The sequence below is a fragment of the Delphinapterus leucas genome, chromosome 12 (assembly GCF_059928025.1).
Source record: "Delphinapterus leucas isolate spDelLeu-1000000601 "Yukka" chromosome 12, BTC_Dleu_Yukka2, whole genome shotgun sequence".
In the NCBI taxonomy this organism is placed as follows: Eukaryota; Metazoa; Chordata; class Mammalia; order Artiodactyla; family Monodontidae; genus Delphinapterus; species Delphinapterus leucas.
The window spans coordinates 46,607,036-46,621,214 of NC_143140.1; the positions used below are offsets into that span (position 1 = coordinate 46,607,036).

General features: G+C 40.4%; 1 protein-coding gene across 1 annotated transcript in view; it reads left to right on the forward strand.

Moving 5' to 3' along the window:
• Window positions 1–14,179, forward strand: part of ARMC2 (armadillo repeat containing 2) — a 101,772-nt gene that overhangs the window by 61,434 nt on the left and 26,159 nt on the right. Inside the window, exon 11 of the mRNA XM_022553950.3 lies at window positions 2,844–2,943. Coding sequence (XP_022409658.1) covers window positions 2,844–2,943 — 100 coding nt within the window. The remainder of the gene's footprint in view (window positions 1–2,843; window positions 2,944–14,179) is intronic.

The window sequence follows — 14,179 nt, forward strand, 5'->3', positions numbered from 1 at the left end:
TCTTTTGTTAGATACATTTCTTCACGGTGCTTGCTGCAATTATGAATGCAATCTTCAAAAAAAAAACAATTCTAATGAGTGTTGCTAGTATATATGGATAGTACTGATGTTTGCTTATTAATCTTGTATCCAGGACATCTTTTTTTTTTTTTTTTTTGCGGTACACGGGCCTCTCACTGTTGTGGCCTCTCCTGTTGTGGAGCACAGGCTCCGGACGCGCAGGCTCAGCGGCCATGGCTCACAGGCCCAGCCGCTCCGTGGCATGTGGGATCTTCCCGGACCAGGGCACGAACATGTGTCCCCTGCATCGGCAGGCGGACTCTCAACCACTGCGCCACCAGGGAAGCCCCAGGACATCTTGATTAACATTAGGTCTAAGAGTTAGTGTATAGATTCTCTTCGATGTTCTATGCAAATTGTATGCAAATAAGTCTACTTTGGGTTTTTTTTCCCATGATCACAACTCTTGGCCCCTGTCCCCACCTTTTTCTTAGGTGCGTGGCTTAGGATGTCCAATACAAAGTTGTGAGAGTGTTGAACCAGCTGACTTTCTCCTGAGTTGAAAGGAAATATTTTTGTGGTTTTGCCAGTTGAAATTAATGTTTGTTGTAGGTTTCTGTAGCTACCCTTGGACAGTTAAGGAACAATTTTCTCTCATTAATGGATTTTAAGTTTCCTTGAATACTTGCCTCGAATGTATTTTGATTATGTGGATTTTCTTAACAGATTTTCTCATGTTAAGCCATTATATATTGCTAGATTTGCTTAACTAATATTCTGTTTAGTATTTTTCATCTATGGTTATGAGTTACATTGACCTGTATGTTTCCTTTCTCATATTGTCCGTGTCTGGTTTTAGTGTCAAGTTTATACCAGCCTCATAAAATGAGCTGGGATATATTCCAACATTTTCCCTCTTCTAGAAGAATTTCTGAAAATTAAACTTACCTGTTTCTTGAAAAGTTTGTAGAACTTGCTTGAAAGCTGTTTTATCCTGGTGTGTGTATATGTGTGTGTGCATGCATGCATGTGTGAATGTCATTGACAACTGATTCACTTTCTTTAATAGTTATATGTCTAGTCATATTCCTGTTTCTACTTGATTCAGTTTCTAAAAGTTATATTTTTATAGGAATTTGTCCATTTAAGTTTTCAAACTGTATAAAGTCATCCCAAATATTCTATTATCCTTTTAATCTCTATTGCATCTCTAATTATGCCCCTTTTGTTTATATTATTTATTTAAGAAATACTTATACAGTGCCTACTATGTGCCAGGCAATGTTCTAAGCACTTTCCAAATACTAATTCATTTATTCCTTACAACAGCTTTAAAAGGTGGGTACTATTATTATTATCTTCATTGTACATATGAGGAGACTGAGGCATAGAGAGGTTTGGTAGTTTTCCCAGGGTCACACAGCCATGATTTAAACCAGGTAGTACGGCTCTAGAATTCATACATTTAAAAGCTATATTACACCGCCTCTTCATTTTTTTTTGCTGTATGTGGGCCTCTCACCGCTGCGGCCACTCCCATCGCGGAGCACAGGCTCCAGACGCACAGGCCCAGCGGCCATGGCCCACGGGCCCAGCCGCTCCGCGGCATGCAGGATCCTCCTGAACCGGGGCACGAACCCACGTCCCCAGCATCGGCAGGCAGACTCTCAACCACTGCGCCACCAGGGAAGCCCCCGCCTCTTCATTTTGATATTGATTTGTATTCCTTATTTTGATGATTTGTGATGTTTCTCTTTTTCTCTTGATCAGTCTTGACAAAGGTTTGACAATTTATTAGTTTTTGTGAAGAACCAGCAGATTATCTAACCACTCTGTTGTATGTTTATTTTGTATTTTATTCCTTCTGTTCTTATCCTTAATAATTCCTATCTTCTATTCTTTTGGGATATATTATATTTTCTTCTGTTTTGATTAGAAATTCAATTCCTTTCTTTTCAGCTTTCTTAAGGTTATAAATTTTCCTCTAACTACTGCTGTAGCTGCATCTCACAAATTTTGATTTGTAGTGTTTTTGTTATTATTCACATATGTGTTTTTCTATTTTCTTATTTATTTGACCCACAAGTTATGTGTCTTTAAATTTCCAAAAGTAAGTTTTTTAAACAATGTGTTTTTCATTGATTTCTAATTTAATTGTACTTTGACCAGAGAATGTGATCTGAGACACTGGTTCTCTGAAAATTTACTGAGACTTGTTAATGGCCTGGCACATGATCAAGTTTTTAAAATATTAGTGATGTTTTACCTATTAATCTATCACTTCATGAGAAATTTATGAACATCTCCCAATTTGAGGTAGGTTTGTCAACTCCACCTTGTGAGTTTCATTGTTTTCTTGCTTACTTTTGAAAATTTGAAGCTATTTTCAAGGCTTTTTGCCTTAAGGTCTATCTTGCCTGATATTAATATACCACTAACAGCCTAGTATATTTGAGCATTTTAACGTTTACTTTTACTGGAGTCCCAGGAGATTGACTGATTGATATCCAGCCAGATTTTGTGTAAATTTCTTCGCTTGTGTTTTCTGAACCACATGGGCAGTGTAAATTCATACCTTGTACATATGTTAGAGGCTTCAGGTTTCTCTTTTTCAAAGAACTTGAAAAAAAATCTTCCCTCCTCCCACTCTGTGCCCCTGGAGTCTAGAGCAGACAGTGCACCTCCTTGAGGCTTCTCTGGACCGGTGTGTACAGTATTTCCAGACTGCTTTTCATGCACAGAACAGTGCTTTGAAGGTCTGCATTTAAAGTGACCCTAGGTATAGTTGAACTTTATTGAAAAACAAAGTTTATTTTTATTTTTTCCATTTGACATTTCTGCAGCAAAGTTACTACTTATCATGACTGCTGTGTAGCCTTGGCCAACTACTCCAGATGTTATGCCTTGTTTTTGAATCTGATAAACAAATACCAGAAGAAGCAGGTCAGTTTTTCATACATTTAATTCTTCAGTGTGTCTTTGCATTGGTGTATTTGTGTAAGCCCATGTTTTTTTAAATATTTATTTATTTGACTGTGTTGGGTCTTAGCTGTGGCACGTAGGCTCAGTAGTTGCAGCCAGCGGGCTTAGTTGCCCCACAGCATGTGGGATCTTAGTTCCCTGACCAGGGATCAAACCTGCGTCCCCTGCATTGGAAGGCAGATTCTTTACCACTGGACTGCCAGTCAAGTCCCTGTGTAATCCCATGTTGAATAACTTTATGTTTTGAATGTATAGGTTTCTATTAGAAGCTTCCATCCGTTGTGTAACGAGCTTCCCCAGGAGGCAGAGTTCCACGGGGGAGGTGGGGAGGGAGCAGTTTGAGGGAGAAATGGCCTCAGTAGGATGTGGATGCAGTAGGAGGATTCACGATTTGGGGTGCAGGGTGGGTGGACCCCCCCAGTGTTGCTCCTCCCAGTGATCTGTGGACCCGTACATGAGAGGCATCTTTGGGTGGGGTGGGGTTAACCGGGTTATTTCCAGGCCCCACCCCAGGCCTGCTGAGCCAGCTGGGTGCACGTGGGCCTAGCCATCTGCACTTTAACAAGAACTGCAGGGACTTCTGATGCAGACTAAAGTTGGGGATCTCCTACGCTGGATATAGTCCAAAGATTCTTCTGGTCCTGAAATTCTCTAATTCCTTGACACTGCTGTATTTAGAAGATGACATTTCTAGGTAAGTATTTAAAGGAAATAATTTGGTTTTAATGGATTGGACAAAAATGTGTATAGCTGTTTAAAAAGAAAAAAAAGGGAAGAACTCACAAATGACTTCCCCTTAATAAAATTATAATAGTACAAATGTTACGTTTTATTAGAAGTTTTTGAATATTCATTAAATGCAGTATATAAATAAAATGCTTAAAGTGACATCAACTCTTTAGTGGAGACGGTTTATACATGAAGACAATATATATTCATTTGAAATACAGTAAATTTTCAAAATCACATAGTAGGTATCACCAGTTTAAAACCAAATAATTTATGTATATATAAGACCATTTTAATATAAAGCTTTGTGTTTATTTATATTAACCATATCAAAACCACCTCAAAATATAATCCCTGTTTGCCACAAACAGCGTTGAACTTATTCTTACCCAGCCAAGTACTTCTGCCGAGAATGACTAAATTTGTCATATTTTACACTATTATCAGCTATTTATTAAATGGTTACTAGTGTCTTTTTGGTTATATAGATGGTAGAGAAATTTCTGTGCTCATATTACACCATTACTACATTTTAAAGGTGATAAAACTTTGCTTAAAGTGTTAATGTTTCCATTTAACTTTAAAAATCTGACTCACAAATAGGCACTTGAGTTCCTGATTCTGAGTATTTGGATTACAAATGCTTTCCCCTATGTATTTTGTATTTTCTTTAAATTACATACCTTGAAAGATTTCCTGGTATAAGAATTTGCTGTGTCAGGTGGAGAATGAATTTGATTAATGTACCTTAAAGTAGTCACAGTGTTAATTTAAGTGTCCATTAAGCATTTATTGATTTAGATTTTGGTACAATATATTACCAGAACTCTAATCTTTAGACAAGTGAATTAACCCCATAGGAGCTTAGGCACTCCTAGTCCTCGTTTTCTTTTTTAAGGAAAAAATTAAAAGGGTAGAAAAGATAGTTTGCTATAACATTAAAAGAAACTTTTCAATATTATATCTAAAAAGGGATTTAGTTATGGATTTTATTTTGCAGTTTTGTTTTATGGGATTCCTTTATGGGTTTTAATTGTAATATTATTTTATCGTCATTGTTTCTCTTTTGCTTTGGTGTTTTGATCATGGATGACTTAGATTAGACATAACCGGAGAAGATGTTTTCAAATGTGGATGAAAGAAAACACTTCTGTTTTACAGTTTGATTTCAAGTTATGTCGTAACCTGTAATCTGTTTGAAAAGGAAGAAAACCTATCAGTTCAGTACTGACAAATAGCCCTGTTGTCTTACGGCATTACGAGCACATAACTGTTTCTCTGATTGTAGCTTAGATGATGGTCATATTTAATAAACAGTGAAAAGTCCTGGTATCCCGCTAATATTAGATACTTGAGATGTCAGTATGGTTAAGGATATGCTTTTTCTGACTCAAGGGACCAAATGTCTTAAAGTTTAATTGGCATAAAATTTTAACGCACTTCTTACTGAACTACTTTTCACTTTGGACCAATAGTTGTCTGTAAAGCAAAATTGGTGTTTAAAGGCCATATACTTCTCTGTTGATTTATGTTTTAATTTTGTGTTCCTGTTAAAGTTATTTTGGTCCAAAGAAGAATAAAAGAGCATCTTGCAAACTAAGTACAGTAATATGTTGTTTTCAGAACCATCAAGGAAATGTGTAATTTATCCCCTTAATCACCAAAATTATTTTAATCATTGTGGTAAAATCATATTCAAATATATTGCATATTTCCTTGCCTTCTTAGAGGATATTAAAAATAATTTAACCTCTTCTTGATGCCAAAGGTCAATATTACAGGTATTAATTGTTACTCTAGAGGTTATTTGTCCTACATTGGGAGCATGAGTCTATTGATAAGGTTCTTTAAATGTCTGCATCTTCTTCTTGTAGATTTCTCTCTCCCTTTCCGTGGTTATTAACTTTGCCTTTGGTAATCATTAACTGTCTTTTGCATTTATTTGCAATTAGCAGGGGAAACTGATAATCAAACTTGTTAAAAGTAACACCTAAATAGCCTAAAAGTTGAACGTGAATAGGTTCTTAGCGAGAAAGGCTTGAGGGACTCTCTGATGAAGTTTCTCTTGTCCCTTCTCCTCTTCAAAAGACAATTCATGTTTCAAGATGTAGCGCTCATGTTCCCTTCTCTGTGAAGCCTTCTAAGACCAGCCAATTTTTCCCTCATCAGTGCTTCATTTTATTTTTATTTTTAAAATGTTTGTAGCAGCTTTATATGTAATAGTCAAAAACTAGAAACAACCAGATGCCCTTCACTGGATAAATGGCTAAACAAACTGTGGAATATCCATACCATGGAATACTATTCAGCAATAAAAAAGAGTGAACTATTTATACACCCTACAACTTGGACGAATCTCCAATTATGCTCAGTGAAAAAAAGCCAATCCCCAAAGTTTACATACTGCACGCGTCATTTTGAAGACTTTAATGTAGCTAGCACACCCAGTTAGTATAGCCAGAGCTAAGGACCCAAGCAGTATGTCCCTGACCTCAACCATTTCACTATTATTAAGAAAAACTAACAAAAACTTAGAACTAGGGTGTGGAGTAGGAGCCTAGATGTCCTGACAAAGTCATGCTAGGGCATTAATGGGCAGGGCTTAATTCTCAAGGAGAATATATCTTTGTTTAAACTTGCTGTTTACTATTTGATTAGAACCCAGACACTATAAAGTTACACATTAATTTGTAGATTTCTCTCTGGTAGACAAGATAACCTCAAAGTTATGTTTTGTCACCTTTAGGCTATTAGCCAGGTGTGTATCTAACCTAGTAATCTTAATTCTAACATTCTTTTTAATGCCTGTAAACCCCCCAGTTCTTTGATTGTTTGTGGAGCCCACTTTACCATTGTATTGGCTTCCCTCATTAAACGAGATAATTTTTTAAATTGTGTTAATTTTATATTTCTTTGAGAGCCATGTTAACTTTTTAAAAATTATACTTTGACTCTATATTGTCTTTTACTTATGTAGAAGAATGAAATATTACAGTTTTGAACCATCTTTGATTTTTTTCTAGTAAGAAAAAATATGTATAATTCATATTTTCCTCAAAACCAAAATATTTTAGAAGAGCATGGAAATTGTTCAGGCTACAAGGAAGTAGTTATGTGTCCCAACTATTTCCTAAAATCACTAACCAGAAGCTCTCATAGGTCTTTGTAAATATTTCTTCTGTGATTCTCCAAATGATTATCATTTGCGTAGCTACCTCACCCACTGTTGGGATTTCCTGAGGACATAGTCTTTGTCTTTATAAACCTGAGATGATTCTTGGCATAACAGACTCATGATAAAAGTGCTGAAAGAATGAATCTTCAGTATGTGAGATGCTTTGGAATCTGTAAAGTATTATACAGGATTTTTTTCTAGTCATCTAGTACTTCTTCCTTAAATGTTTACTTTCTTCTTCCTACTTTGGAGGAGGAAATAATAATTTTCCCCACATTTTTCACATTGGTGGGCTGCCATACACAATGGCAAAACAGAAATGATGGATCTTAAATTACTTTGGACCAGCACAGCATCTTAGGTTCCTGTTCCCCTCAGCCCAGGTGACCAGTTGGATAAGATTTGTTTTTCCTCTTTGCCTAGAGATAAAAGTGATTTTCAGAAACCGCACACGACATTCTGATGTGAGTGTATTAATCTTTGGTGGCTCAAACTTTGCTCCATCTGAAGTTTACTTGGACGCTGAGGCTTTGAACTGATCTTTGAAACATACACCAGTCCTCCAGCAACTTTTAAAATAGAGTTATTACTTCCTGGAACTATTTTTGTTTCAGCTCTAGGAAATGTTTCTCTTAGGCTAACTTGGATTGTGGACACATATGTACTTTGGAGGCTTTATAGTCTCTTAATGTACACAGATATCACCCAGGGATTAATAATCAGAAAAAGTCTATAGACTTTGTTCTGAGAGGTTAGTGTTGCCTTTGTCTTAAAAGTCTGAAGACTACATTGGCAATTGGGAGATTTCATTTTTCTGGGCCTTAGCCATAACATAAATCATGAATCATGGGGAGGGGGAAGGGCAAGCTGTGACGAGGCGAGAGAGCGGCATGGACATATATACACACTACCAAGCGTAAGATAGATAGCTAGTGGGAGGCAGCCGCATGGCACAGGGATATCGGCTCGGTGCTCTGTGACCACCTGGAGGGGTGGGACAGGGAGGGTGGGAGGGAGGGAGATGCAGGAGGGAGGAGATATGGGAACATATGTATATGTATAACTGATTCACTTTGTTATAAAGCAGAAACTAACACACCATTGTAAAGCAATTATACTCCAATAAAGATGTTAAAAAAAATCATAAATCACGTTATGGCTAAGTGTATTTTCGAAGAACATAGAAACAAAAATCTAAAACAAACAAAAACAAAAAGAAAAATCCTCTCTAGTAATAAATGAACTGTCACCTACACACACCTCTTTAAGTGTTTTTTATCAACCAGGTGAGGAGCTTGGCAGGAAACTGCCCAGCCACTTCCACAGTCCACCTGGGAGGAAATCCTGCTTGGAACTAGGTTGTACGAGAGCTGATGGCTGATGGGAGAAGTAGGATATTTCCTCCCCCATCCGATGTTGTTTCCCATTAAAGGAAAAAAAAAAAAAAAAAAGAAACGAAATTGTTTGAGAAAATGTCAAAAGTAAAAATTGTTTTCCTGTTTTTTTTTTTTTTACATTATTCATATTCATCTCTTTTCAAGGGTAAAGTCTGACTTCAGCATATGAGAACGGGTCTTTTTGGAAAGTCCTTAATCTGTCTCTGTTGAGTCAGTTGATAATGAAGGGTAGGAGGAGCATTTTCACTTTTATTTTCTACACATCTGTGTTGTGGGAATTATTTACAAGGAACATAGATTCATATTATTTTTAAACATGATATTATAAGAACAGTTAGTAGGTATTAAGGTGGTGAGATTTCTAATTCTTTCTTGATTTGAATCAGTGTCTCCTAAACTTGCAGAGCTTTAAAAATATAGGTTCTCACAGGGAACTCTACTCAGTGCCCTCTGGTGACCTAAATGGGAAGGAAATCCAAGGAAGAGGGGATATATGTATACGTGTGGCTGATTCACTTTGCTGTACAGCAGAAACTAACACAATATTGTAAATCAACTATACTCTAATACAAAAAATAAAATACAGGTTCTCAGGCCCCACCTGGGAGATCTTGATTCAGATCTGGGACAGGGCTCAAGAACCTATTTTTAAGAGGCTCCACAGATGATTCAAATGAAGAGCAGGTTGAGAACCTGTGGTATACATTATTAAGATGGCTCCTGAAAACAATTTTTTCCCCCATATCGACAGCAGAGGGGTTTCTACAAAACCTCAAGAGATTTTAAAGTGATTTAAAAAAAGCAGCCACACAGGGTCAGTCTTTCTCTACAGGCATGTGGCTGAAACTGAATCTCCCTCACAAAGTAGGAACTAAATTAGCAAGACATGCCAGGTGTTGGTGTAGGTTTCGCCAGTGAGTGGTGATAACCACATGCCTTGTGCCATTTGCAACAATAGCTGAGGAGCACTTTCTTAGCCAGAGAAAATGAGATGGGTCATTAGACCCTTACAGGAATTTTCTCTGCCAGATTTGTGTCCAAACAAGTCATCCTGAGACCAAACCCAATTTGATAACTAGGCCATCACACCGATGGGGCTTCAGGCACTGGTTAGAGTTGGCTACGGGGAAAGGTGAGCACGGGCCCCCAGGACCCTTGAATTGGCTGCAGAAGGGAGGGCTCGTTATCCTCCGTTAGCTAGACAAGCACGAGCTGCTGTTGATTCATTTGTCAGTGAAACAACCACCAAGCTTTATGTCTGCTTTGTGACATTTCAGTAGATAGCCATATCTTAACCGTGTAAGTTTGCAACAGATAAAGTTGAGGGCGATTTGTTCATTTTAAATAACGCAGGGTTTGGTTTATAACACCCCCCTCCACACACAGCCCTTCAGTGACGGAGGCATGTCAGAATATGATGGCTGTGGTATAAGCCAAGGGTTTCTAGTTATCAACAGTCTCAGAGAAAAGGAATCCACTCCTCCCAGCTCTAACGAAGGACTTCCCCAAGGAGAACAAGGGAAACTTCTTTGGCTCATGTCTGTCTCTGAGGTTGATTTGCCCAAGATCCATGGTCCAACTAGTAACTCCCAGTTCCTACACACATAGAACCTGAGACCAAAAAATGCAGCACTTCAGTCATCTGGGTGCAGTTTGGAAGCTAGACTCTAACATCAAGTAGAGCATCTATTTAGAATGCTGACTGCAATTCAATTAAATGGCAAATCTCATTTAGAAATAAGCGCATATTGTATGCTTTATGGTATAAACTGCGTTTGGTACAACCAAATGTGCAAACAGATGGGCCTAGTGTCGAAGACATGGGCAGGGGCTGGCCATAGCAGCCTTGCGAAGCAGACCCGCCTCAGGAGGTGCCTCTGACGTCAGCATTGCCGCATTTAGCAGCTCAGCAAAATGCGTTTTGGGTTTGCTTTTTTGGAAAAAAGTGAAAGGATTTTCCCCCATTTCTTCTGTAAATATCTACTGGGCAGGAGATCTGGTAAAATGTCTCAAATAAGACTTATAAGACTGGCACTATTTTGCAAAGGTCACAGTCCAAAAGGAATAACCTTTACCTACATTCCCATCACTTATGTCCATTGAACAACTGTCTGTCTAACCCTCTCCACTTTTAGATATGGTCAACTTCTTGTGTTTCTTTTTTAAACAGAACCTCCGAACGCAGGGCAATCATCAGCACCTCAGAGAGCACTGTCTGGGAATCCCCCGACATGTCCTTGCTTGTGCTGCTTTTAAAGCCATGCCTCTCTCATCCCGTTTAGACCTCTTCCTGGGCAAGCAGCTGTCTCCAGCCATGACGAACACTGTCTGATTTGGAGCACTCAGGCAGCGTGATGTCGAAAACGAGACCTGGAATGTCTGGAGAGTCTAGGCTGAAAGCAAAAACATCTGCCCTTTTTGGAGCTGTTCACCTCCAATGCAGCCACAGCCAAGGAGCAGGCCAGAGATAGCACGACCTCTCTCTCCCTCCCCTCCATCCTCTTTGGGGCCGGAGAGGATTGGTGAGGGAGGCGCCTCCACCCCTTCCCCTGGCGCCTTTATATGGTGACTTGGCTCCCCGCTTGCCCTCCGCCTCCTGCCTGGCAGGAGCGCGCCCTGTGGCTCTCTTCCCAGCCCCTCTGCAGGCACATTCCCAGTGGGTGCCGTGAGCGTTTGGCTGAGCTGGCTCCTTCTTTCGGCCTTGGCCTTGGTCTGTACCCCTGACCGGGCGGGCAGCACAATAAGCCCTTAGCTTGTTCATTCTTTCCAGCTCCTGCTGCTTTGCCCTTGTGGAACTGGCTCTTCCCCCTACTCAGCACGGAACCCAAATGCCTGATTTATGTCTGCTGACTTAGAAAAGAACTGAGCCCAGTGAAATTCTAGCATCGTCCTGGTGCTTTTGAGTGATAGCCTCATTCAGAAGCATATAGTGGGCGCTCAGTAAACGATTGTTGACGGAATGGATAGATGGATGGAAGCATCAAGGATAATCTCTTCTGGTTTTCAAATGATTTTCTACTTAGATTCTGGTTTTGCGTCTCCAACATCTCAGATTCTTTCGCTTTGTATGGCTCAGCACTTCAGCAAACCATTGACCCACTTTCAGTAGCCTAAGATTAATTAGCATTTCTGCAGCACTGCAGTCTGTCTTCCCAATTGGTAAAATTTATCCGTTCTTCAAGCCACGTATAAGCTCAATTAATGTTGGGGTTTTGTTTGAGGGTGAGAAGTTGGATAAATGTTGCAAATTGCAAATCCCGACTGAGCTGTCAGATCCAGACTGCATGAGAACTTTTTAACCCAGATTTAAATAGGGCATCTTGGTTAGTTTAATTTTCTGGTTAAGAGAGGGTTCTGATTTTAAGTCTGTTTACAGCTCTTTCAATTTCAACCCATTCTTGAAAACCTTTCTCAAATGTTTTCCTTGACTTAGAAGAAGTAGTCCTCTCCCAAGTAAGTAATGGAGTCTGCTGAACATCGTTGATTCTTTCTGTGACAGCTCGATATGGTTCCTTCCCCATGGTCAACATGATGCACATGGGCTGTTTTAAGGGTTATTTTAAGGTACTACGGTAGGAAGCGTGTGGGAGTGGGGGAGGAGTGCGATCCCATTGGTGGGCCGTGGGTGGGGAATAACGTGAGGCAATGTAGAAGTGGTCACATGGGGCCAGATGGCGCGTTAGATGCTGGCTTTGGCATTTAATAGGCAGTGGATGTTTTTGAGCAAGGGGATGATGTAAGAGCTGCGCTTCAAGAAGTGGAGTTAACCTTGGTTGCAGAGGGAGGAGCCCATCGAGGGTCTCTGACAAGAGTCTACAGACGGGGGAGCCAGGGTTGATTTTAAGACGACAGGTTGGAGGGAACTTGGTGACTGGTTGCTGAGGGGAGTGAGATAGGGAGGAATGGAAGATGCCTCTGGGGCTGAGCCTGGGGAAGATGAGCAGGTGTGCTTAGGTGGTTTTGGAATCCATCTGTGAGTACAGAAGTGATTATCCAAGTCCTGCCTCTTCTCTTCACCAGTGTGGGACTTTGGGGCCAGGGAGCCTCTTGAAGCCTCAGTTTCTACATCTCTGAGTAGGGGGGGAATCTCCTCCATTGACTTTAGGCCGGTCATTCTCACATGGAAAGTAACAGTCAACATGGTGGCTGCAGCTGGAACTTGACAGAGACCATTCTTTTCAGCAGTGTCCTGCTCCTTGTTTTGTTCCAGTTAATTTTATTTACAGGCATGGGGAGCCCATTCAGACTGAGTAACATGCTTGCTCATGAGGGCATAGCTTATGCTAAACCAAAGAGAACATCCCATAGGCTATACCTGGGATGCACAGTTGAGTCAGGCTTTGTCCGGTAGGTGTACCTGTCTGAGCTCTGGTTGGCCGGAGCTGTTGCTGGGCTGATTCCATTTTAAGCAAAATTAGAGTCGATATGAACTGGTTATACTAGACTGCCTTCTTAAAAAAGAAAAATAAGATTCTGTCTCCTGATTCATCTTCATTTTGCTGTTTCAAAACTACATAGTTGTGGTATGAATATGCAGCTTTGTGTTCAGTTTAATAAGAAGGCTATAAAAAATGCAGTGTTGATTTATAGGTGGTTCTCAGACGTTGTCTAAGAATAAAGGAGAGCCTCTGTACCTCAAAGGAGAATGGCCCCTCGATGAAATCGTTTTCTGCACATTGTTTCTCTACAGATTGATGATTTTGGCCTTTGCCTAATTTTTCAAATCTTTACAGGATTTTAACTAAGTGATGTTTGGTAGACTTGAGATAGATTGGGCTGTGGAACAATAAACAACCTCTCCGTACACCATCCAGGGGCAGTGCTCTGCACGGCGCAGAGGCCACCCGCAGGGAGCTGAGGGGGCCCTGCTAAGCCCTCTTGGTCAGCCTCCTTGTTCCGGATTCCAGATGAGTCCAGACAAGCACTGGCATGGGAGTAAGGAAACACCACCGCCGCCAGCCTCCTGTGAGACTGCTGCTCTTGTGGCCTATTCCCTCGATTCACAGAGAATATATCTGAGAGAGGGGATGGGGGGAGAAAAAAAAAAAAGATGCCTTAGCCAACCCTGAGAAAGAGGACAGAAACAGCAAGCATAGCAGTTGCTGCAAGTTTGGTGCTGCAATCTGCCAGCCCATTTGTTGATTCTGCATGCCATCCTTCAGCTGGCACCACTGCTGCCAGGAACCACCCCCTCCTTTTTCCATCTGAAGGAAGGGAGAGAGGTGCTGCGGCAGGGTTAACTCTTCCGGCCCTGGAGCCTCTTCTTCCCACATCAGGCTTAATAATCTGTGCCATGTTAGGACCCACAGAGATATTTGAATCCAAGAATTTTAGAAGTGGAAGGGGCCTGAGGTGATTTTTCAAACAAGAAAAGCAGCATCAGTCTTCCCAGATTTGACCACGTGTGACAGGGGGTAGAGGTCATTTGAATTATGAAGAATGAGGACCTCTAAGGAAACCTGCTTTTTTTTTTTTTTTTTTTACCTGCAGCCAGGGATCTGGTCAGCAAATCAGCAGGGACAGGTGGAGGTGGTACAGGGTCAGAGAAGCCTTCTGAGTTAGACCAACCAGAAAAACAAACATCAGAGGTGGAGGTAAAGCAGCAGAGCTAGGAAGAGGGAGAAAGGAGAAAAAAAGAGTCTAGCATCCTTCAGAAGACGGCAGTGACATTTTAGGAGGTAACTTGATTAGTCCTGGTAATGATTTAACCAATAGAATGCAGTTATTTATCGTATTCTTTATGAAGTCATTTAAGAGCACCGATCATGTCTTTCCTGACTTGCTTAATGTGCTTTTGTGGAAATAAGAGCACAATCCAGGGAATACGGGGAAGTCCAAAAATATTGGCCATAACTGCTGTCTAGGGCATGAGGGAGGCGGCTATCCAGATTGTGGA